This window comes from Pyrus communis, chromosome 5 (genome assembly GCF_041283825.1).
Source record: "Pyrus communis isolate YQ-2024b chromosome 5, ASM4128382v1, whole genome shotgun sequence".
NCBI lineage: Eukaryota > Viridiplantae > Streptophyta > Magnoliopsida > Rosales > Rosaceae > Pyrus > Pyrus communis.
The window spans coordinates 32,472,180-32,496,696 of NC_142569.1; the positions used below are offsets into that span (position 1 = coordinate 32,472,180).

Here is a 24,517-nt window from a genome sequence, read left to right on the forward strand (position 1 = left end):
TCTCGTACGAATCTGGAAGTAAGGTAAGAAGTAAGAGGGCTTTATCTTCTTCCTCAACCTTAACATCAACTTTCCTCAATTGATCCAAGTATCCATTGAACACATTCATGTGGTCCATGAGATTCCCGCCTTCCTCTTTTGTGTATCATAAGACACCAAAGAAGCCTGCACCTGCTCCAAACTTACTGTATCTTTTCCATGCAATAAGGTTGTCACAAGATTCTCATACGAATCTGGAAGTGAGGTAAGAAGTAAGAGGGTTTTATCTTCTTCCTCAACCTTAACATCAACTTTCCTCAATTGATCCAAGTATCCATTGAACACATCCATGTGGTCCATGAGATTCCCGCCTTCATCCATCTTCAGCTTGTACAGCTTCCACTTCAGATGTAACTTGTTGGTCAAACTCTTAGCAATATAGAGTTTTTCCAACTTCTCCCACAGTGCAGGTGCAGAATCTTCATCCATAACATTGTTGATAATGTTATCAGCTATGCAGTGTCGAATCGTGCTAACACAACGCGACTCCAGCTCCTCCCACTGGTCATCTGTCATTTCTTTAGGCTTCCCATCTTTTCCCTTCAAAGCTCTAACCAAGCCTTGTTGAGTCAAGACATCCTTTACTCTCATCTGCTAGAGAGTAAAACTGCCCTTCCCATTAAACTTCTCAACTGAAAACGACATGTTTGTAGTCATCATGGTGAATAATAAATCTGAACCTTCAATGAACCAAAGCTTCCAACAAAGCTCTGATACCAAATTGTTGTGCTTTGGTTGATTATCTTCACCAACATACAAATCCACAGTTGAATAGTTTAAAATACAAGAAATAAAGACACCGAGAAATTTACGAGGTTCGGCAAAAACCTGCCTACGTCCTCGGAGAGATATTGCTCTTCACTATGAGAAAAACAGTACAAGTTACACATGAGTTAAATTGACATAACCCAATCCCATATCCCTTGTACACCCACTCACAGAATTTTCCCAAGAGCCTCACTCTACCCCAAGAGTTCTTTCACAAGAGACCTTTCACTCTAGCTCTCTTGATTTCTCTGCAACTCTCTCTCTTACCATAAGGCATAACAAATGCCTTAATATAGAATGTTCAACTTTTCCCATGGGAGAGCCTAATGCTCTCCCTTTGGATACTCTCTTTATGCTTTCTTCCTCATCATGATGTTCCTTTCATCATTTTTTTATTTCTTGCTTTCGGCTAAAACCACCCCGTGGCTTTCACATGGACCAAATAAACAAAACAACTTAACCTTTTTTCCTACCCAAAACAAGGAAAGGTGTTGTCACTCTAGCTCTCTTGATTTCTCTCTGCCGTGCCCATGATAGAGCCAAATGCTCTCACCATCTCTTTGGATGCTTTCTCAACTCTCCCTTGCTCTCTTCAACTACATCTTTCCTTGTTTTGGGGAGGAAAAAAGGTTAAGTTGTTTTGTTTATTCTAAAGTATATGGCCACTTGGTCACATAATCCAACAGTAGTGAGAGGAAAGAAGAAAGAAACAGAAAGGAGAGTCCGACGAGGAGCTAAAGAAGACATGCATTACCATATAAGTGCCCTAAACCAAAAACAAAAAAACTTAACACAGATTTATGGATGTCGTTGAAGACCATTTTAAATGAAACAAATAAATATTGGGAAACATTGATTGCCAAACTAACCTGACGAACTTCTCTTGCTGAAAATTCATGACTACAACTTATTTTCTAGAATCTCCAAACGGAAAGTTAACCTTTGAACGTTTGGATAACCCGAAGAACTTCCTCATGCACCACCATGTTCCCAAAAGCAATCCCCTGACAACGATTCAAAGTGAAATAAAGTGAATTCAACATAGAAACTTCTATAATTTCACATGTTTCCTAAAATTACTCGGCTACGTGTTCATAAAAGGGGAAACTTTTTCTGAAGTCCAAAAGCAATATCAAAGTGCTATTTACCCCAATTCAAGAAGCAGAAATCGCACTAATACTAGATATACATACAAAAATATCTTCATTTGAGCAATATCCCCCTAAATTTAGCATCCACTGTTTTCATACATTCATAAACTCATTGCTAACAACAAAATGTAATAAATAAATAAAATATAAAATAAGGTCAAAAATGGACCAACGGGACCCCCAAAAATCATATAATTTCAATAAAAACGTGATATTTTGGATTTCCAATTTCATATCCTTTCAAGAAAACATCAAAAAACTAAATTGTTAACATTCCCAAAAACTGAAAATCCAATCTTTGGGGGAAATCCATGAGAGCATGCAGTTGCATCAGTCAAAATATATTCCTTACCTCAACTAATTGGATTAACCAACAGAGCTAATTTTTATGATAATTAGTTAATTACACATCTAGAGCTATCAGCTATAGTGAATCTTTTATCTCCAACCTTAAATATTACTCCCTTAATTAGTGCTTCTTTGCAGACCACAACATTGAATACAATTAATTAGGTGCTACATCGGTGGTGATTTGTGAGGACCACTATACTAATTAAATCGTACAATACAATTTCAAGATCTAATTGCAACAGCTCGAAATCATAGCAAGACAATCAATCGACGCAAGAAAGAGACCTTAAGAGCGGGGATCATTTTTCCTTGAATATGAATCCGCATCATGTACCCAACTAAGATATAAATCCCCATAAATCCATTTCTCACAAGTGGTTCTGCACCATTTGGTATCAGAGCCAAGTGGTTGGTAATTGCATTAGCATCTATCTGATCTGTTCTTTGATACTCACATACTTATATTCTATCTGCATTTCTTATTTGTCGGTCCTCAGTTCTCTATTCTTTCAGCCAAATAGTAACACGTAGTCCAAACAGTAAGTCCCGAGGAGAGGCATGAGCGGGGGAAGAGTCTAGACATACGAGGAAGGTGAATCATTTAAGTCTTGCATATAGCATATTGGTTTTGTGTGCATCATGAGTAGATTATTTAGATCTAATTCAATGGTCAGCACTAGCTCTAGATCCTACTTAGGAACTATACCTGACATTGTCAATGAGGAACAAAAACTTGATTTTCAAACTGACAAAAGTATTGATTTTTCTGATTAGAACATTCCAAAGATTTCTGAAAAACATATTTACAAGAAAAAATGGTCTTTGACCGCTTTTAAATCTGAACACATGTCAAAACAGTTGAGAAGGCTTATGCTCTTAGTAAAAAACATGAGACTTATCAATTATTTTCTCCAAAACAAATTAAATCCCATAGGAAAGATGGTCACAACTACATTCATATTGGTTTGGTTCAAATTGCTGTTAAACCCTTAACAAGAAAAGGTCTTTTGAAATTTGAAAGGAGTTGCTGAAATGTTGGTATTACCAGTGGAAATCAAAATAGTTTCTTTGGGAGGATGACTGGAAGAAATCAAAGTTGTCTTCCTTAACCCAATTTTCTTTGGTAACAACCGTGAGTTTGTTTTTGGTTTCATAATGTTTTTCAATAAAATCAAAGAAAAATATTTCAAATTGGTATTGTTCTACAAAAGCTTTCCATTCAGCATATATGGCTAGCTTTTTTTCATCACAATACTTTTTTCAAAAAATATTTCTTCTGGGAATATTTTCCTCAGATGCGATGTCAGATTTAAGCTTCCTCCATTGGATATTGTGCTTTTTGGTCAAAACAAGTAATTGGTGATTCACCGATGTTTCAAAATCAGAAGTTGTTGGAGAAGTTGGTTCTTCTTGGTTTGGAGGGTGATAAACAGGATGTGCAACTTGTGAAGAAGCGTCGACAGACTTTAATTTGAGCAAATCATTGATTAATTCTTGTTGTGCAGTTTCCTGCTCTTTTAATTTTTTGTTTACTAACGACTTAATTAAATCTTGATCTTGACCCAGTCTATCGGTTGACGTGGATCCAGAAAAAGACTTTCTGCTAGAAGCAAAAGATTTATGTGAATGAACCGATTCACAAGATCTTCTTGCTTGTCTATCGAAATTAATTTTAACTGTACCATCAAAATATTGTTCAACATTGTCAAGGTTGACAAAACTGTTTTGCAAAGCAACTGGTTTACTTTCGTTAATCAAACACCAGTCTGAAGGGAGACTGATATCTGACCATCTAATGGTTCTGGGAACTTTTATATTTGCATTTTCTTGTGTTGTTTGTATCAAAAGAGTGATCGCGAGGGCCTTTGGTTAACGCTTGAAAATTCATGTTTGTGCCAGTAACTTTATAATAAACTCTGAAAATAAGTGCCAAAGGCTGTGTTCCTTCTAGGACTTGGTATCCCGAAGTTTTAATATTGAGTGTGAGTGCTTTCAGTATATGTGGATCTGAAAGGCTTATCGTGAGATCTGGAAAACAATCAAAATGGATAGGTCCGTTGTAAAGACTGGATTCAATTATCCCAAGTATACTATCGTTAAAATCAGTAAATCTGGCGTCACGAAGACATAAAAGAATAGAATTATTAAGACATTTTCTTGTTAAGGGTTTAACAGCAATTTGAACCAAACCAATATGAATGTAGTTATGATCATCTTTCCTATGGGATTTAATTTGTTCTGGAGAAAATAATTGACAAGTCTCATGTTCTTTACTAAGAGCATAAGCCTTCTCAACTGTTTTGACATGGTGTTCAGATTTAAAAGCGGTCAAAGACCATTTTTTCTTGTAAACATGTTTTTCAGAAATCTTTGGAATGTTCCAATAAAAAAAATCAATACTTTCGTCAGTTTGAAAATCAAGTTTTTATTCCTCATTGACAATGTAAGGTATAGTTCCTAAGTAGGATCTAGAGCTAGTGCTGGCCATTGAATTAGATCTAAATAATCTACTCATGATGCACACAAAACCAATATGCTATATGCAAGACTTAAATGATTCACCTTCCTCGTATGTCTAGACTCTTCCCCCGCTCATGCCTCTCCTCGGGACTTACTGTTTGGACCACGTCTTACTGTTTGGCTGAAAGAATAGAGAACCGAGGACCGACAAATAAGAAATGCAGATAGAATATAAGTATGTGAGTATCAAAGAACAGATCAGATAGATGCTAATGCAATTACCAACCACTTGACTCTGATACCAAATGGGGCGAAACTACCAGTAGGAGGCAAAGCCTTCCATAGAATACAGAGTGCGGAAGTAAAAGTAGGAGGCAAAACCTTCCATAGAATACAGAGTGCGGAAGTAAAATATATATAAACATTGAAGTAATTCAAGATAATAGATAAGAAAAAATTGAGGTTGATTGAAGCGGAATATCCATGTATGATCAACAATAACATGAATGCATACAATTAGACTAAACATAGGTGATATTTTCATGAAAATATCACCTATGTTTAGTCTAATTGTATGCATTCATGTTATTGTTGATCATACATGGATATTCCGCTTCAATCAACCTCAATTTTTTCTTATCTATTATCTTGAATTACTTATATATATATATATATATATATATATATATATATATCAGTATGAATATGAGGGATTGGATGAGGAAGTCTAAATATACCAGTAATGGCGAGTGCTGAGGATGAGCTTGATACCGACGCAATGTTCTTGGGCTGCTTTCAGAACCTTCTCAAGTTCAACTGGATCCACAACCGCTGCTTTTTTGGTACTCTCGTCAATAATTCTAAACACCAATAACAATTGAATTTAGAACTGATCAATATTTAAGCATAATTAATTAATAAAACCCTAATTAGGATAATCAGAAATTGAGATGAAAAGGGTGGATACAACCTTTCTGCTTTTAAAAACATGCTATAAATTTGTTCCGAACTTAGAAATACAGGAAATTAGAGAATTTTAATCAAGGGTTCGCAAGCGTATAACATTACTTGCATCCCATTCATGAAACCAAGGCTTATACACCCAAACTAAAAGGCAAAGCCATTGAACGCTTCTCCTGGGGCAAAAACCAACAGAAAAAAGTTAATACCTGATTATTCGCATTTATTTATATATCACTAGGGTATAAGCACACACTTTGTGTGTGAACAATTTCATTTTCTTTTTTGTTTTTGATTAAGGAGTGTGATTAGTTTTTAAAATTTTTAAAAAGAGTATGAGATAATGATGACGGGATCTCTTAATAAGGGCATATTTTTCTTAATATTACATAATTACCATTTTACCCTCTTTATGTAAATATTGTATATCAAAAGTGAGGGTAAAATAAGAAAAATGGGGATATGATTGTCATTTTGTCAAAAGGTACAAAGTTACCATTTTGCCTTCCTCATGTCAGCATTGTGTATTCAAAAGTGAGGGGCCGGGCAAAATTGGAAGAAAATGAGGCAAAAAGTTGACAAGCCCTCTTCTCTTAATATTATAGAAGATAGATATACCAGCACGTTAAACTCATTACTAAATCGCCTATTTGGGAGGGAGAATCTAGCATTGACATCATAAGATTGCTACATAACAGTGAAAATATGCCTACATTCCCCACCATTGAGTGCAACAAAATCCATGGTCTTGGGTGTGAACTTACCCTTCGCTAGTGTAGTGGGTGTTCTTGAGAAGTTGGAGCCTTTGGAACAGTTCGGGAGCTTCTCTGGGAGGCTGAAGCTTCAGCTGTCCGGGAAGCATGCTTGCAACAGGTGTATCAGAACCTCCTACATTAAATCAGTCGCAGGAATACATTGCCAAGAAATGAAAATCAAACAAAATGGGCAACTCAGATGTTAAAAGAGAACACAATTATCTAAGATTCCCAAACTCCTTCAGACACATAAATTTTCTAGACTGAAAGAGAACTGATACTTCGAAATCTGTACCATGTAATTGGGGCTGTACACGGGCTCCATTTTGTACACCATCGTGTTGCGCAGAAGCAATACTGGAATCCTTAGTGTTTACAGTGGCTACACTTGCTCTGGATTGTCCTCCTTGTGCATTGTTATTATGCTACTTAAAACTGAATATTTGAAATAAAAATCATCAAACCCTAAAATTTCCAATAATCTCAAAAATTCCAAAACCCATTAAAAACCTCAATTTGAAATAGTAATCCAAAGCAATATAATTGCACATATTGCTAAAAGTGAAGGAAAAATGATCAGGAACAAACCCTACACAAAAACACATATGCAAATAAGTAGATACGACACACAAACACACACATGCATATATATATATACTAGCAATAGTGCCCGCGCGTTGTTGCGGGTCTTAAAACTACTGGATGTAAAAGAAGAAAACAGGCAGTACAAACTTGTAATGGATAGTTTGTAATTAACAGGTTTTTAGTATGTTCATGCTATTTAAACATAGAAAATATAATAAGAAAAAGAAGCAGAGTGTTGACAGAAAGTGATACACTAAAATTTCAACACGGTCGACTATTACAAATATATAAATTAACAAAATGCAAATCAAAACTAACCAATTCAATTAGATAATACTACAGATTTCATAAGTATTTGTTAAGGTGTAAGCTTAAGGCATTAAATTTATGCAAACACGTTAAGTATATGCGTAATCTATCATAAATCAAATGTATACAAAATATGAAAAAATAAATGGGTAAATATGCTTTAAAATCAGTTCACAAAAAAGGGAATTAATATGCCATCACAACTTTTCATACCGCTATTTTATTTCTTAGGTCTCACCTTCAAGTGTTCTAAAATCGTGGAAGGTGTTGCATATGTCCTTTACTTTGCAAAAATGAAACATGCAAAACAAACAGCCAAATGAAACCTGTAATCATAAATTTTAGAAGCATCAGAACCATAATAACTTGTTGCTTCATACACCTTAATTCCCTTAAGGAAATAAACTTTGAAAGAAATGGAGCAACTCGAAAACAGCAACTAATATTTTTGGCGAAAAACCTCTTTGCTTACCAGCAAGAAAATATATTAAGGTATACGTTACAACATTTGGTTATCGGCAGTAGAAACACAAAACACTCTTCAGTAAAAAACATATAAACATCTAAAAAAGTCATTCTTATCCATGTAATGTGAGACTTAAACTTTTTAATGCATATTTCCAATATGTATAAATTGTTTTATTTTATATGATCAAATTTTAATCAAATTTAATCAAAAAATTCTAATCTAACTTGATATAATATATATGTCCCCAAGGATTGATCATATTACCAATTATCAAATCACATTCTCTGTTTCTCTCTCTAATATTTTTCTACTCAGTTTCCAACTCATTCTAATTTTTTTTTTCTTAGCCAATTCTTCGAATTGATGTAGCAAGAAAGATGAAACACCGGTTGAAAAAAATAATAATAAAACAAAGATCGATCTCATGCACTTAAAAAACAACAAACAAATATCAAAGCAGCATTAACATAATAATAACGACATATCAGAGGCACCAGCAGAAGTGGCAAATACTAAAAAAACAACAAACAAATAGGAAAAAAAAAAAAAAAAAAAAGAAGTAAGCAGGCAATCTTAATTTCCAAAAAAAATTATAAAAAAATAAATAAATAAAAAGAGAGGAGAGAAGAAAGACAAACATCCACAGTCGGCCTCAGAAGGAGAGGAGACGTTGGAAGTGGCGGGGAGGGAGGCGGCTCTTGTGATGTTCAAAACGACACCAAACGGAGCACTGCTTGTGAAGACCACAACTAACCCAAAACAAAATTATTACAGTTTCATCCAAACTAACAAAATTACAGAATAAAAACTGAAAGACAGTAGTTATGAATCACACCTCAGTTGTATAAAATTTATTTCCCAATGATCTAAAGACAACCGGCGCTTAAACGGAGAAGAAAACAGGAAACAGATCCGGCTAAGATTTGCGAATCCCAGACAAAGACGAACGCAAAAACTGCGAAATATTTACCTCCCGATCGCAACTCTAGAAATAGAGACCAATTTTATGAGGCTGGGCAAAACACCCACAACTCCAGGTTTAAAAAGATGCAAAACCCTCATCAAATTAGAGAACAGAAATAAGTTCCCTTAAAACACGAAAAGCAGGAACTTTCCCCCAATATTTTCGATGCAAAGACCACAATATTTAAGAAGAACAAACAATCGCAGAAGAACACAGCTAGAATACTCTCGAACTCGAAGCCGAGATATCAACGATGACGGACGCGTGGAAAGAATGGGGCAAAACCGTCTTTCCACTGTACGAAGCAGGCAACAAAGCGGGAAGCGAGGAGAAACTGAGGGGCAAAAACGTCAGCTCATTGGTCATCCACAGTATCCAACCCCTACGAGTTTTAGTATATATGATATGCACCTGCGGTTGGAGGAGATGGAAGGGCCGAGCCCACCGGCGTCGGTGCCCATAAGGTAAGCGATTGAGTATCCCCTGCGAAAAATATGAAACATTGTGAAAAGAGCGCATGTGGGAAAGAACGATATCAGCATCGAATGCATAGAAACTGCAGCAGTAATAACATTCAAAAAAGTCTTTGTTCTATACGACACAATAAAAGAAATAACAGTGAGCCATAAAAAGTAAAAATAAAAAATTGGGGGTTGTAAATTGTAATCTAATCACCCAATGAAAAAAATGAAGAAATTAAGCACAACAATATTAAAATTAAAAGGAAGGAATAATATGAAACCTTGTGCATAGAACGCTCATGACAATGAATCACACAACAATCAAGGGTGGACAAATCACAAAAGTGACAACTAAAGGACACCTAACGGACACCCCCATCTCTCTCTGCAACAGACATCCCCGTCTCTATCTCCCTGCAATTGCAGAAATCCCTCAGGTTCCACGTAAAATTTTCCCATTTGTTTGAAAAAGAAAGGAACCCCGAGCATGCCATGCGTATATGCATGTATGTGTTAATCACTGATCAGTGTGTTATGGAGACTTTATGAAAAGTGATGGAGTCTATCACCGAAAAAAAAGAAAAGTGATGGAGTCATATCCTACTTTATGCTCAATCACTGTTGGTGATTTTGTGCATAGAACGCTCATGACAATGAATCACACAACAATCAAGGGTGGATAAATCACAAAAGTGACAACTAAAGGACACCTAACGGACACCCCCATCTCTCTCTGCAACAAACATCCCCGTCTCTATCTCTCTGCAATTGCAGAAATCCCTCAGGTTCCACGTAAATTTTTCCCATTTGTTTGAAAAAGAAAGGAACCCCGAGCATGCCATGCGTATATGCATGTATGTGTTAATCACTGATCAGTGTGTTATGGAGACTTTATGAAAAGTGATGGAGTCTATCACCGAAAAAAAAGAAAAGTGATGGAGTCATATCCTACTTTATGCTCAATCAGTGTTGGTGACTTGGTGCTGTGTAGGCCTGGCTGTACCGTAAAATCATCGGCATGCATTATCTTGAGTACATAACAAGCCAAGATCATTTTCAGATTCTCTTCGTGAAAATTTTAGAAATTCATGAATTGTGTTCATTTATTGTATATCATGCAATTAATTTTCGTCAGATACTGTTTGTGTGTTTAATTATAAATAAAAAATTTAAAATGATTTTGGAGCGCACAATGTATAATTAACGAACACGATTCACGAATTCTCGAAATCCTCACAAAGAGGATCGGAAGAGGATTCGGATTCCATAATAAGAGCATCTCTACCGGTCACCAAATTGCAAGGGCAATCGGGTTGAGTTACCTTTCATCCCAAAAAATACTTCTCCAACAATTCACAAAATAGAAGGCAATTGGGTTGAGTTGCCTTTCTTCCCAAAAAAATACTTCCCCAACAATTCACAAAATAGGAGCCAATTAGGTTGCAGCTGTCCATTCAACAATTGCAAAGGGCCTGCGCCCTATTTGAAGCCCAGCAGACAGGAACCCCCCTGGATTTGAACAACTGAGTTGTTATAATTTTGTTTTTTTTATTGTCCAACGCGTGAGCTGTTCACCAACTCTCCTAGTTCCCCACCCACGTGGTTCTCTATAAGCCTTTGATTTAAAAAAATAAAAAATTCAATTCAACGGTTAAGATTAATCCAAATCTAAAAAATTTTAAAAATTACAAAAAACAAAAAATTAAAAAATTATTAAAAAAACTTACAAAGTTCACACTTTAAAAATCTTACAAAATTCAACACACATGCACATTAAACGTTTAAAATTACCTAAAAACCTACAGTGAAAAGATAATGATATGTGGGTATAAGACAAAGAAAATATTAAAAATACTAAAAAACTATGTTTGTGAATAGTAATCGTCATTGCCCTTACTCTTCTTCCTTCCAAATTGGTGGACTTGCACAAAGGCAATCACTATTTGGAGTGAAAAGTAAGGGCAATTTTATTGCCCTTGACTTTCAATTGTCATTGCCTTCAATCAACTGGTGGAGATGCTCTAATATTCCAACATTCCTGAAATGTATCTTCACCATATAAACTTAAAATTAGAACTGTTCAATTTATACGGTTTTGATTAGGACATTATATGGTGAAGATACATTATTCGAGAATGGTGGAATATGTGCATTTTCTCATGTGGGGAACACAAGTATTATCCTTATATATAATTGGATAAAACTTGCATCCCCATGTGGGGATGAACATATTCTCTCATAATCTCATTTGAGAATAACGTATCTTAATCGAATAAAATCAACTATTGGAACCATTCAATTTATTAATCTTCTTTTGAAGAGCAATCCTACAAATACTCATTTGAATTGGAGATCATTGAATCATCAAAAAGTATCAAATAAACAGACAGTTCGTTATGAATATATTACTTGATACTTATATCGTCGATTTATTCATTACATTTGAATGACTTAAGAGTCAAGTCAGTAAAATGTATCAAATAAATAAACGGTTCAAAAAAGGAATGCAAGTAATATACACTCAATTTATTGCCAAGTCTTTCCACTCGTTGATTCTAGTCTGCTTCGACGTTGACTCAGGAGTCAGGTCAGTCACACGTCGCGTGCATTGACATTGTTATAAACTTGTAACTTAGAAACTTTAGCAAAACTTGACCAATTAATCGTCTTATCAAAATCCTAGGTTTTTCCATGCAAGGTGACATGATCCCTTTATACGCTCTCTCCTTACTTCTTATTGCATTGCCCAGTGCTACCACAGATGTCATCAACGATCCCTACACAAGAAGCTCCCGCCGCACCCTCACCGTCTCCTTAAATGCCACCACACCGTCGTCACTGCCACCTAATCAGCCTATGTCCGCGTTGCCACCGGTAAAGGTTGTGAGGGCGTTGACGACGGCAACGGCGACGGCATCAACGCCGGCAACAGCAAAGGCGTCGGCGTCGGCGACGTCATCAGTGACTGCGTCGGCACTGGTCACGCCGTCGCTGCCGCCGTTACCGGTGTCACTGCTGCGGTCGCCGCCGCCGACGCTGCCAACCTTCATGACAAACAGATCTGGTAAATGATGATATCCTTCAAGCTTTCTACAATTCTTGTGACTGATAAAAATTGCTCGTATATAATTTGATATGCCACAAATCACCATGTTGAGTTTCATCTCACGACGTAAAAATATGAATCGTTCATTTTTACCTTCTCCTTGAAGGATGATTCTTACAGCAAATAATCAAAATAAAAATCGATTAGCTCTTTGATTATTGTTAGGTAGCCCCACCCAGAGATATATATTTATTATAATTTTGTATTCATACAGGAAGAAGCAAACCGTCATCGATGATCATCATCGTTGGTACTCTTGGTTCAGTTGCTTTCTGTTCGTTAGTTGTGGTTCTGGCCGGATGCTTCTTTCGCAAGAGACTCAGAACCGTCAAAGAGAGATACCACTCCAAACGGCAAAAGAAAAAAGGTCATTAATTAATAAAAAGATTTGAAAAGTATTTATATATTACTTCAATTTCTTAATAAATTTTTTATTTCAGATATCTAATATTTTGAGTCAATGTTTGTAGTTGGTAATGATATGAAGAAGACTGTCGAGTCATTGCAATTTAGATTGGAAACTATTGAAACTGCCACGAACAAGTTTTCAGATGATAACAAATTAGGTGAAGGAGGATTTGGTGCCGTTTTCAAGGTATGAAAATATTTATTTGCATGAGATCCTTCGCTCCACAAAATTATGGAGGCATTCCCACGCGAAAATAGTTCCTGATCATCACTATGTGAAAAAATATTCATGCAAAAAATTTTAAAAAAAAAGTGATCGTTTATGCATCGAAGTGTATAAAATCAAAAGTCAAAATAGGTGTGTGTGTGTATATATATTATGAATCATCTATCTATTTACTATAATTGATTGACTAAATAATCTTAAATAGTTTTGATTACATATTATACTACATAATTAATAGTATTTACAACGCTTACTGCTTAATTAGTTCACATTACATATTGTAGGGCACACTTGGTAATGGACATGAAATAGCAGTAAAACGGCTATGGAAAAGCTCCACACAAGGTGTGCAAGAATTTCAGAATAAGGTGGTATTGGTAGCCAAACTTCAACAGAGAAACCTTGTGAGGCTTTTGGGATTTTGCTTGGAAGGAGAAGAAACCTTACTTGTCTATGAATATGTACCCAACAAAAGTCTTGACAATTTTCTATTTGGTTTGTGAATTTCATTTGACCAAATATTTTCCTTTGTTAATTACAATATATATATATATATGTGTGTGTGTGTGTGTGTGTGTGTGTGTATGATTGGCTGTAAATTTTAGCTTGTCTTTGATAAATGTTATCCATGCAGAACCCAAGAAACGAGAGCAGCTGGATTGGTCGAAACGTTGCATGATAACAGGAGGAATCGCTCGAGGAATTTTATATCTTCATGAAGATTCTAGGCTTAGAGTTATACATCGTGATTTAAAAGCTAGCAACATCTTGTTAGATGACGAAATGAATCCAAAAATATTAGATTTTGAAATGGCTAAAATGTTTGGAGTTGATGGTCAAACTCAAGGAAATACAGAAAGAATCGTCTGAACTCTGTAAGTTTCAACTTATCTAACCTTCGATCCTATTTAAGTTTCAACTTATATACCTTCACATATAGAATAGGACGATTCAACTGTACCTCATTAAAAAAAATAAAGGAACGGGTACCCTTTAATATAATAATATTTTAAAATTATCTTAGACCATTGATTAAGTTCAACAAATGATCTTAGTGTTAGATACGGTTTGTTTTAATAAAAATTTGAGGATTATCTAAGACTGTTAATTAAGTTCAAGGAATTATCTTAATCATAAACGTTAAGGATTATCTGAGACCATAGATTTAAGTTTAATGAATTATCATATACCATTGGTTAATTTTTTTTTATTTTATAAACGTGTAAATTACCAAGTGTAAATTACCATGGTTAGATTACCAAGGTTGTCAGTTACGGTGTGGATATTAGATTATATTGTCAATGTTGTATATTACAATTGTGTTGAACGTTATTTAATTACAATATTGACGTTAAAATTAAAGGGCACTGATATCTTATTGTTTTAATAAAGTACCATAGACTAACCCTAAAATATATTTGTTTTTTCTAACTAAAAAGTCTCAACGCATTAATTTTGTACATGCAAGTAGTTACATGGCTCCAGATTATGCAATAGAAGGAATATATTCAGTAAAATCAAACTTCTTTAGCTTTGGTATACTCCTGCTTAAGATCATCACGGGAAGAAAGAACTTTTTAGGCTTTAACTGCCGTTTTCCTACACTTCTAGCACACGTAAGTATTTAATAACTTGGTATAAGAATTATTTATATATACATCATTATTCCCAAATTATTATTTGGCTAAGCTATCAAATATTAGAGTAGTATACTATTTTATAATTACATCCTTAAAAATTATTGTTTTACAGGCATGGCAATCATGGAATGAAGGAAAAGGATTGGATTTGATAGATCCAATACTGTCGAAAGATTCGTGCAGGCCAGATCAAGTTTTGAGATACATCCACATTGGACTATTGTGTGTTCAAGATGATGCAAACAGTAGGCCGACCATGTTATAAGTTGTTTTAATGTTGAAAACTGAAACTATTGGTCTTTCCCAAACCTGAGCGACCGGCATTTTTTACGGGAAGATCTGCAAATATGCAACATCAAATAGCTGCTAATAGTTGCACCATCAATGGTTTAACAATTTCTGATGATCCTCCCCGTTAAGGATAAATTATAAATTATATGCTTGTATATACAGCCTAGATCTCGCATTCAACCCCTATATACATATTTCTCGTTCAAGTGACATTTTTTGTGAGACTGATAATGAATTATGAAGTTAGGCAATTAAAATGTTGAACCTTTTTATATTATTTATTGTTAAGAGTGAAGTTGGCAATTCTTAATAGAATGTCTGAATTTATAATGTTTTAGACTAGTGCATGTTTTCGGTTTAATTATGTTAATCTAAGTTTGTCTTTCGTACTCTTAATCACATAATGTCAAACTTCGACAAAAAAATCATATAATGTCAAACGTTTCAAAGGCTTCTACTCGAGTAAGTATGTCATTCATATATATATATATATATAGGTAGGTCTTACTTGGTATTTAACTTGATCTGATTTTGAGCTTAATGTTGAGTGGTTAGAATATTTTTGGAGCAGCCTAATATATCTATTAGTTTCCATGTTGCATGGAAAGTTCGTTTGCAGCTAATTTGATAATTTTTTTTGTACATTTGTAAAGTTGATAATTTCAAGTGTTTTTAAATTTAAACTTATTATGTGCATGCTTATCCTCACATTTGTTTTTATCTGCACAAAAGAAACTTTAGCACAGTACGTTATAAATCTAAGTGTTACGTGAGGTTTTTGGGTGACTGCTGCATATGTCAGAATTGTTGTATAATCGATGGTATGTGTACATTGGAATATAAAGTAAATGAGACATAATATTTACAGGGTTCGGCAAGTGTGCCTACGTCCTCGGGGCAACAGTAGTATTTTCTTTCATTACGTGAAATAATAGGTGTGGAGCAAAAAATAATCAAGAAAATTATATGGAGGCGACACGTGGACTTTCGGGTGAAAAAGACAAAATTACCCTCTAGGCACATCGGGATTCTCACGCACATGCAACGGATAATAACGGCTCAATCAAGGAAGAGTCAAAGGTGATCAAAATGGTATTTATTCAAAACCCTCTCATCACTCCTCATCAAATTTTCACTAAAAAGGTTGTTATGAATGCAAATTTTCGCAGAAGAACGAAAATGCACCTGCAAAATAATAACACCTAAGATTAAGGTCAAAAGCCTCACGCACCCATGATGAATTGGAGTGGGGGGGGGGGGGAGAGAGCTTTGGCCGAAGAATCTCCGATGCCAAAGTTAGAATTTGAGAGAGAAAGTGTTAAGGAATTTTTTACTGAAATCTTTGGGGACATTTTGGATGCGATCTCTAACTACTAATGTTCTTTGACTGCAATATTTGTTGTAACATCCCACATCGCCCAGGGGAGTGGATCCTCTAAGCCTTATATGTATATTCCTATCTCTACCTAGCACAATGCCTTTTGAGAGCTCACTGGCTTCGAATTCTATCAGAACTCCGAAGTTAAGCGAGAAAGGGGCGAGAGCATTCCCATGATGGGTGACCCACTGGGAAGTTCTGATGTGAGTTCCCAGAAACAAAACCGTGAGGGCGTGGTCAGGGCCCAAAGCGAACAATATCGTGCTACGGTGGAGTGGAGCTCGGGAAGTGGTGGGGGTCCGGGCCAGGATGTGACAATTTGGTATCATAGCCAATCCCTGGGTGGAAGTGTGCCGATGAAGACATCGAGCCCCTAAGGGGGGTGGCTTCGGGTTCCATCGAAACTCCGAAGTTAAGCGAGAAATGGGTGAGAGTATTCCCAGGATAGGTGACCCACTAAGAAGTTTTCATGTGAGTTCCCATAAACAAAACCTTGAGAGCGTGGTTGGGGCCCAAGGCGGACAATATTGTATTACGATGGAGTCGAGCCCGGAATGTGGTGGGGGTTCGGGCAGGGATGTGACATTGTGGTTTTTAGTTTTTTATCGAAGTCCCTGATATTAATATAATAATGTAGTTTTTTTAAAAAAAAATTAAAAATGAAATTTGTAGTAATTTATATTAATGAGATTATAAATAAAACCCATAATTTATGAGATTAAAAATATTAAGGATAAATTATACTCTCCTATGTATTGTGTGTGTGTGTGTGTGTGTACACATGAGTATGTTCATCAAAACTAACCAAAAAATTATTGTACCAAAACATGGGTGAATTTTTCCAAAAAAAATATATATATATATATATATTAGGCTTAAGAACATTATTAAATTTATTTTATTAAACTTGACATGGATATATTCTCAAATCAACAAAATAGAATGTATCCATATAAGTTAAAAAATGAATTAGACATAAGATTGAATGAATTTTATATAAAAAAGGGTACATTTTATATTTAAAAAAAGGTATATTTTTCTTATAACAAATTGGTATTTAAGAATGGGTACATGTAAGATTAAAAATTTGAAATTTTTTTATAAAAATTTGAAATTTTTTTATAAAAATTTTAAGGGTACAAATGTAACATCCCACATCGCCCAGGGGAGTGATCCTTAAATGTATATTCTCATTCCTACCTAGCACAAGGTCTTTTGGGAGCTCAGTGGCTTCGGGTTCCATGGGAACTCTGAAGTTAAGCGAGTGGCGCAAGAGAGCACTCTCAAAATGGGTGACCCATCGGGAAGTTCTCATGTGAGTTCCCAGAAACAAAACCGTGAGGGCGTGGTCGAGGCCCAAAGCGAACAATATCGTGCTATGATGGAGTCGGGCCCGGGAAGTAGTCCCACCCGGGGCGGGATGTGATAATTTGGTATCAGAGCCTAACCCTGGCCATGGTGTGCCGACGAGGACGTCGGGCCCGGGAAGTGGTCCCACCCGGGCCGGGATGTGACAATTTGGTATTAGAACCTAACCCTGGCCGTGGTGTGCCGACGAGGACGTCGGGCCCCTAAGGGGGGTGGATTATAACATCCCACATCGCCCAGGGAAGTGATCCTTAAATGTATATTCTCATCCCTATCTAGCACGAGGCCTTTTGAGAGCTCACTGGCTTCGGGTTCCATGAGAGTAGCGCGCAAGAGCACTCTCAAGATAGGTGACCCATCGGGAAGTTCTCGTGTGAGTTCCCAGAAACAAAACCATGAGGGCGTGGTCGAGGCCCAAAGAGGACAATATCGTGCTACGGTGGAGTCGGGCCCGGGAAGTGGTCCTACCCGGGCCGGGATGTGATAACAAACTTATTCTAATTTTATTTTTTATATTTTGGAAATGTTTGAATTGAAAATTATTTAGGAGTTTAATAAGGGTGTCAGTATTAAAACTCTAAACCAATTACTAATTTTTATTAATGCTAGGGACTTTGATCAAAATTTAAAAACTAATAAGGTCTTAGTCAATGAACAATAGGAACTAGGGACCGAATACTATTTTTTTTTTTTTTTTAACATTTATCAAGTTAATAATTTCAATTGTTTTTAAATTTAAACTTATCATGTGCATGCTTATTCTCACATTTGTTTTTATCTGCACAAAAGAACCCTTAGCATAGTGCCTTATAAATTTAAGGGTAAATATCAATTTACTACCTTCAAGTTTCGTGGTTTTCAACATTTAGTACATGAAGTTTATTTCGTCCCAGAGTCATACCTAAAGTGTTAGTTTTGGGACAGTCTCATACATCCGTTAGTCTGGATGTTAAGTCTCCTGTTAACTAATGATGTGGCACCCATGTGGACAATGACTGTGCACCATGTGTCATTAAGGGGTCCAGGTGGAAATTCAAAATTAAAAAAATAAATAAATAGAAGGATTAAAAATATAGAAAAATTAAAAAAAAAAAATCAGCCATAGGGATTTGGGCTTTCCTTTTCCTTCACCCTTACGACCTTTCGTTCTTCCTCTTCTTTTCGATAGCCACCAAAGCCAATTTCCCTATTCTCTTTTCCCAAATCAGCACCACCGCCTGTCTTCTCTCTCTTTCGTCTCTATTGACAACAACAACGAGGCAGCAGAATCGAACTTCTCCCTCGTTTTTGTCAACGGCAGCAAGAAAAGGGGCGGCGTCATCGTATATGGATGCCATTGATGGGAATGGGGTGCCGAAGAATTTGAAATGTCCTCCCCTCTATCTGCGGTGTCCCCCACTTTTTACATGTCGGATTCGGTGCCTAGGCTGCGGGCAGAAGAGGGGAGCTTCTTGGAGCACGTGGTGTCGCTGTAGTTCACATAGTAGCTTTTAAGTCTACAGATTTGAGGGGGAGGTTGTATATTACAGAGGAGAAATCAGGCAGCAAAAGAGGCTACCGAGACAAAATCCAGTCACGGAGCACCTGTAAATTTTATGTTTTCACAGTGATGAAGAGTCCGAATCGGGAATCTAAGTCGGTTATGGAGCAATTAGGGGAGGGATGGGTCGGGTTGGGAGGTGGTGAGGGAAGGATGAGTGCAAGTGGGATAGGGGCGGAGGAAGGAAATCGAGTGAGGAGAAGGACCAAGGAGGGAGACCGAGTTGGTGAGGACAGAAGAGGAAGAAGGGGTCTGGGCGATGATGGATGGTTTAGGTTTAGGTTTAGTTTTTTTAGTTTTTTAAATTTTAAATTTTTTAATATTCATATGGGCCCATATTGACACGTGGCTCCCAATCATTGTCCACATGGGCGCTACGTCATCGGCTAATGGCAAACTTAATAACCAACTTGAGACTATCTCAAAATTAAGACTTGAGATATAACTCTGGGACAAAAAAAACTTTATGTATCAAATGTTGAAAACCACAAAATTTCAGGGTAGTAAACTGAGATTAACCCTAAATTAAAAGTGTTACGTGAGGTTTATTAGTGGCTGTTGCCTATATCAAAATAGTTGTTTTTTTTTTCTTGAGTTTTAAGAGTAGTATTGGTGATAAAAATTAGAAGAGTAAGTGCGAGAAAAGGAAGGAGTATGGTAGCCAATTGTGGGGGTTTGGAACGCGCATACATAAGATTCTAATGGTAATATTAGAATTAGTAGTTGGAAGGGATATAAACATGTTTGCATATACTTTGAGATCTCCTACGCCAAGAATCATCCAAATAACATTCGGAGATAAGGTAATGGGACGAAATCAATCAACGGTTAGACATGAAAATTCATGATTTAATGGTCGTTTTAGCTCCATTTTTTTGTCAATTTTTTACAAATATAATCATCAAGCCTAGAAGAATATGATGAACGGATCGGTCATCAATTTAAATATTTAAACTAGTGGATACAACAAAAGCTTACATTCTACTTAGTGGAAGTATAAAGTAAACTCTTGAGTGTTTTGGAATTCATTCTTTTGACGGGACAAACATTCTTCAAAACTAGTTTCCTTGATCCAACTGTCAAACATGACTGCATATACTTTGAGATCTCTAGCAACAAAAATCACCACAAAAAAATATTCAGAGATAGGGGACGAAATCATTCGATGGTTAGAAATGAAAATTCACAATTTAACAGTCATTTGAGCTTCGATTTTGTTGATTTATACAAATACAATCCTTAACCCTAGAATAATAGAATGACAAAACCCGTTCGTCAATCAAACATGTGGATACAACAAAAGCTCACATTCTACTTAATGGAAGTATAGACTAAACTGTAAATGTTTTGGAATCCATTATTTTGATAGGACACGCATGCTACAAAACTAGTTTCCACAATCCAACCGTCAAACATATTTGCATATACTTTGAGATATTCTAGGCCAAAAATTGCCCAAAAACACATTCAGAGGTTAGGTAACGGGATGAGATCATTCAACGGTTAGAATGAAAAATCACGATTTAACAGTCATTTTAGCTCCGATTTGTTGGCCCGTCACACAAAATTTATATTATTTTTAATTTTTGGTTTCTTAGAGTTGGTCTTTCGTCGAGTCAAGTTTATTACATTATTTAATATTTTGTTGGCAGACAAGATGCTCTTGTCAGGCAAGAAGATTTCGTCAGGTCAATTCAGTCAACGCACATTCGCCCGATGAGTATATTAGTCAAGCTAACTCTGTTTTGCCCAATAGACTTGTATTTTTATCGTTTTAGGCTTCGTGCAACAGGTTTTGCCTGACTAATTTTTCACGGTGAACCTCTATTGGTGAAAGGGTACGACGACAAAATCAGCTTTGAGCTGACAAATTTTTTTCATCTGGCGAGGTTTTTTGTTGTAGTGATTCCCCTTGCCTAATTCTATTAGTACAATTGACGGAAATTAGAAATTTGACTAAAATTGAGAACAAACATGATTAAATTGATAAAACCGAAAGCACAATACTGAAATTGACATTTCTAGAAAACCAAGTACATCTTTGCTTTTAGCTTCAATTAATAACTCCAGGTTGCTAAGCGATGAAAAGGGTGAGGGTTTGTTAGCATGACATTCCCATAATATACCCTTGCGATTTAATTCTTTGCCATGTCAAATTAGATGGATCTATTATTACAAAAACGTATCACAGTTCAAATGGCCGCACCTAAGGCCGCCACCATCATAATATCACCGTAGTCTTAGTGCAATTTTGCATTGAGAGAAACAACCCTTTTTACAATTTTTTTTCATCTTTGATCTTAATTTTCAGATCGCATTAGATTACCAATAATAACCGTGACAGACGAAACCAACCGTGTACAATCAAGAAAGAACAAGTAGCTAGTGACTAAAAGAAAGGCTTATGTTATGGATTTCGAATTCATCCATCTTAAAGAACATCGGTGACGAACCTGTTCTTGATCCACTTGAAGCTGTTTCTTAGACTTGTTTTAACCTCACCTTCCATAGTAAACACATTGTATGAGTTGACCCTCTTCTACCTCTGCAGTTCTGGATTAGTTGATGTTGCGAAACCGCTTCCCTTCTGGGGTTGGCCCGTTGAAGTTGTACTAGTTCAACCACTTCTAGAAGTCGAACTCGCAGGAGTAAGTTGCGGTATATTCAGGGAATGACTTGCTCTTCTCCATATCAAAAGTGCCTAGCTATAGGGAAATAGAACCTAACTAGAAATTTGTGCCCGCGCGTTACTGCGGGACTGAAACTGTATGAAAAATTATGTTTGTAAGATATAAAAGATTGTGTTGCAAAACATTAATACTATTTACATTGAAAACATTTGGTGAATTGTTATATACAAAAGTTTTTATCGACACATTCCTCAAGTTGCTCCTTTTGGGGCTTTCATGACTATGCTTTGGTCCTCTTGGTCTAAATCCCTACTTTAGCTCTTTTTTAGAGGTTTGATCACACAATCTTGCATGTCTAAATTTAGTCCCTATCAGAAAGTTTTCATATATAACCACATAAGCATAGGCCTAGGATCTGAAAGAGGGAGGAGAGAGGAGGAGAGAAGGGTGGGGGAGGTTATAGGGTAATTCTTTTTAAAATCATATAAAACATGTAAAATTATATACAATAAACAATACTACTTGCATACATGTGGAACGTAGGAAGGGAATTATTGGCCTTTTGTTCTGAATAAAAAAAAAACTAATTCCAAAATACAATTCAAGAACCCTTTTCAGGCAGTTGAACATCAAGAAGAACGCTAATTCTAACATACAAATTCAATTTTTCTCCATTAAAAAGCATGCAAGTAGAGATAAAGGTCGTAGTTCTATTACCGGTAGGATTAGCTTGTAAAGACTTATACACTCTGTTCTGAATCATGGTTTCCATTGTAAGCATGTTTAGATAATTGTAGCTAATCCCACTGTAAAAAAAATCATGCTAAACTTAGAATCCATTAATATTCATAACGCAAACAAAGTGGAAACAGAGATAATCAAGTTATGTAAGTAACTAAATATGTTTAGATAAGTACCTGACTTGTGGCGAAAGTAAAAAAATTTCCTCAAACATCATGGGCACTTTCTGAGTTATTGTAATTCCTCTTCACCAAATGCAAAAGAGTGATTCCTCAATGTATCCAATCTTTACATGTAACACTTCTAACAAAATCCACTGACTAATCATTAAAACATGGCATGTAGGTGGAGTTATACAAAAGTGAATTCAGGATGAATAAATCCAGTAATTTCTATATAAAACCGCATGAAGGTATTCACAAATTTTTTGTGTGAGCAAATATCCAGCTATACTGAGACTTGAATCATGTTGAAACCAATTCGGTCTAATATGTAAGAAAAAAGTTGTACTTCATATTTGAATACAAACAAATTAACTTTGCACCGGACACAACACATTCCTTTCTCTCCTTTACTATTCTTGAAAAACTTGGATTCAGATAAAAATTGTGTTATGCCAAGATACTTCTTACAAATTTGATTTAGTTCAAATAAGAACAAAATAAAAAATGCACATTAAAGCTCACTTAATTACCAAATTTCAACAATTTGGGCATTTAGGTATCCTCAAAACAATTCGAAGAGCAATAATTCAGCAAAAAAGGATTATAAACAAAAGAAAGATAAAAAAAAAAAAGGGGATAATGAGACTAAAAAAGGCAGCAGATAACACAAAAAATTGAATGTGATATCAGTGCTGCAACAACTACTAAATATAAAATAAGGAGACTTCAGTGATTTGATCAATGCACCATATCACACACAGTAAGAGAAACTGCATTTGAAACCCTCTGACATTTTCATGCAGCCCTAAATGTAATCTTTATTTTTCTTTTTCAAAAAACATTTTAATCAAAAAAGAAACCATGTATAAAACCAGTTTGTATCATACCTATTTAATATCTCATCTTCACTAAATGTTTGGGCAAAACAAAGAGCTGTATGTATGAAGCCCAATGCCTTGAACCCCATTTTTTTTTTAGTACATAGATATATTTTTACATTAGGGGGAGTTCGGCTAAATAACACAATATATAACCTAATTTCATATCGAATTCGTCATCCATAAAATTCGATCTTAAAATCTCTCATTTCCAAATGAAGAAAAATACCATTTTTTTTAGTTTCTTTTGATTCTCACTTTGGCGAAGAGAAAAGACGAAGGCGATCACTTTCTCTCTCTTCCTTGCACACTACGTGATCATTCTACATACTTTTTCTTATTTAATTTTTTTTTCCTAGTTTCTCTCCAATCAATTTGGACAGCTAGCATCAAATTACTTGCTTTTTGTCAAAAGTCATAGGCTGTCAGTTTCTCATAAAAACTGATGGGGGTGTCAGGCTGAAAATGTCATTACCAATAAGTATTGATGCAGAGCCCATCTTTATGCGTCCTAGTGTGCCCTTTCCACATCCACATATTTGACATTTTTACTACTCTTTAAATTCAACATAAATTAATATGATCTCTAAAAAATAAAATATTTTGTAAATTATTATAAATCACACATATTAACATCAAAATTTTCTTTATTACGAACCACCCAATCCATTACATGGGATTTTTACTTTTATTTTTTTTTAAAATTAGATATAATCATTTAAAATGTCTTAAGTTATACGGTATTTAGGCTTAATATGTTTTTAAATTTGGGACTTGTTAGATATTTTATTTTGTATTTTATCATTATTTTATTATATTATCCATGAATTTTACATAAGTATAATTTTTTGTAAGTGTCAATATGTATTTATTTA

General features: G+C 35.5%; 2 protein-coding genes and 1 pseudogene across 2 annotated transcripts; 1 reads left to right on the forward strand and 2 right to left on the reverse strand.

Moving 5' to 3' along the window:
- Window positions 1-1,547: 1,547 nt before the first annotated feature.
- On the reverse strand, window positions 1,548-9,710 carry LOC148697161 (uncharacterized). The gene is made up of 6 exons (XM_088694982.1): window positions 9,554-9,710; window positions 9,223-9,294; window positions 6,494-6,617; window positions 5,507-5,629; window positions 1,677-1,811; window positions 1,548-1,573 (listed from the first exon to the last, which is right to left on the reverse strand). Exons 3-5 carry the CDS (start codon window positions 6,589-6,591, stop codon window positions 1,715-1,717), a joined length of 318 nt encoding a protein of 105 aa, XP_088551108.1. The 5' UTR covers window positions 6,592-6,617; window positions 9,223-9,294; window positions 9,554-9,710; the 3' UTR covers window positions 1,548-1,573; window positions 1,677-1,714.
- Window positions 9,711-12,598: 2,888 nt separating this feature from the next.
- LOC137725072 (cysteine-rich receptor-like protein kinase 10) lies at window positions 12,599-13,882 on the forward strand. The gene is made up of 4 exons (XM_088694979.1): window positions 12,599-12,745; window positions 12,849-12,973; window positions 13,297-13,507; window positions 13,647-13,882. The coding sequence occupies exons 1-4, from the start codon at window positions 12,613-12,615 to the stop codon at window positions 13,880-13,882; spliced, it is 705 nt and encodes a 234-aa protein (XP_088551105.1). The 5' UTR covers window positions 12,599-12,612.
- A 7,778-nt stretch (window positions 13,883-21,660) lies between these two features.
- LOC148697162 (uncharacterized) lies at window positions 21,661-21,919 on the reverse strand (annotated as a pseudogene).
- Between the last annotated feature and the right edge of the window lie 2,598 nt (window positions 21,920-24,517).

Excerpts from the sequence above, each read along its gene's own strand:
- LOC148697161 (XM_088694982.1), bottom strand. The coding sequence starts at position 6,591 with ATGCTTCCCGGACAGCTGAAGCTTCAGCCTCCCAGAGAAGCTCCCGAA. Across the intron at positions 5,630-6,493 it reads ACCCACTACACTAGCGAAGG|AATTATTGACGAGAGTACCA; the intron begins GTAAGTTCACAC and ends ATTGGTGTTTAG. Across the intron at positions 1,812-5,506 it reads CTCAGCACTCGCCATTACTG|GGGATTGCTTTTGGGAACAT; the intron begins GTATATTTAGAC and ends AATCGTTGTCAG.
- LOC137725072 (XM_088694979.1), top strand. The coding sequence starts at position 12,613 with ATGATCATCATCGTTGGTACTCTTGGTTCAGTTGCTTTCTGTTCGTTA. Across the intron at positions 12,974-13,296 it reads GATTTGGTGCCGTTTTCAAG|GGCACACTTGGTAATGGACA; the intron begins GTATGAAAATAT and ends TACATATTGTAG. Across the intron at positions 13,508-13,646 it reads TCTTGACAATTTTCTATTTG|AACCCAAGAAACGAGAGCAG; the intron begins GTTTGTGAATTT and ends TTATCCATGCAG.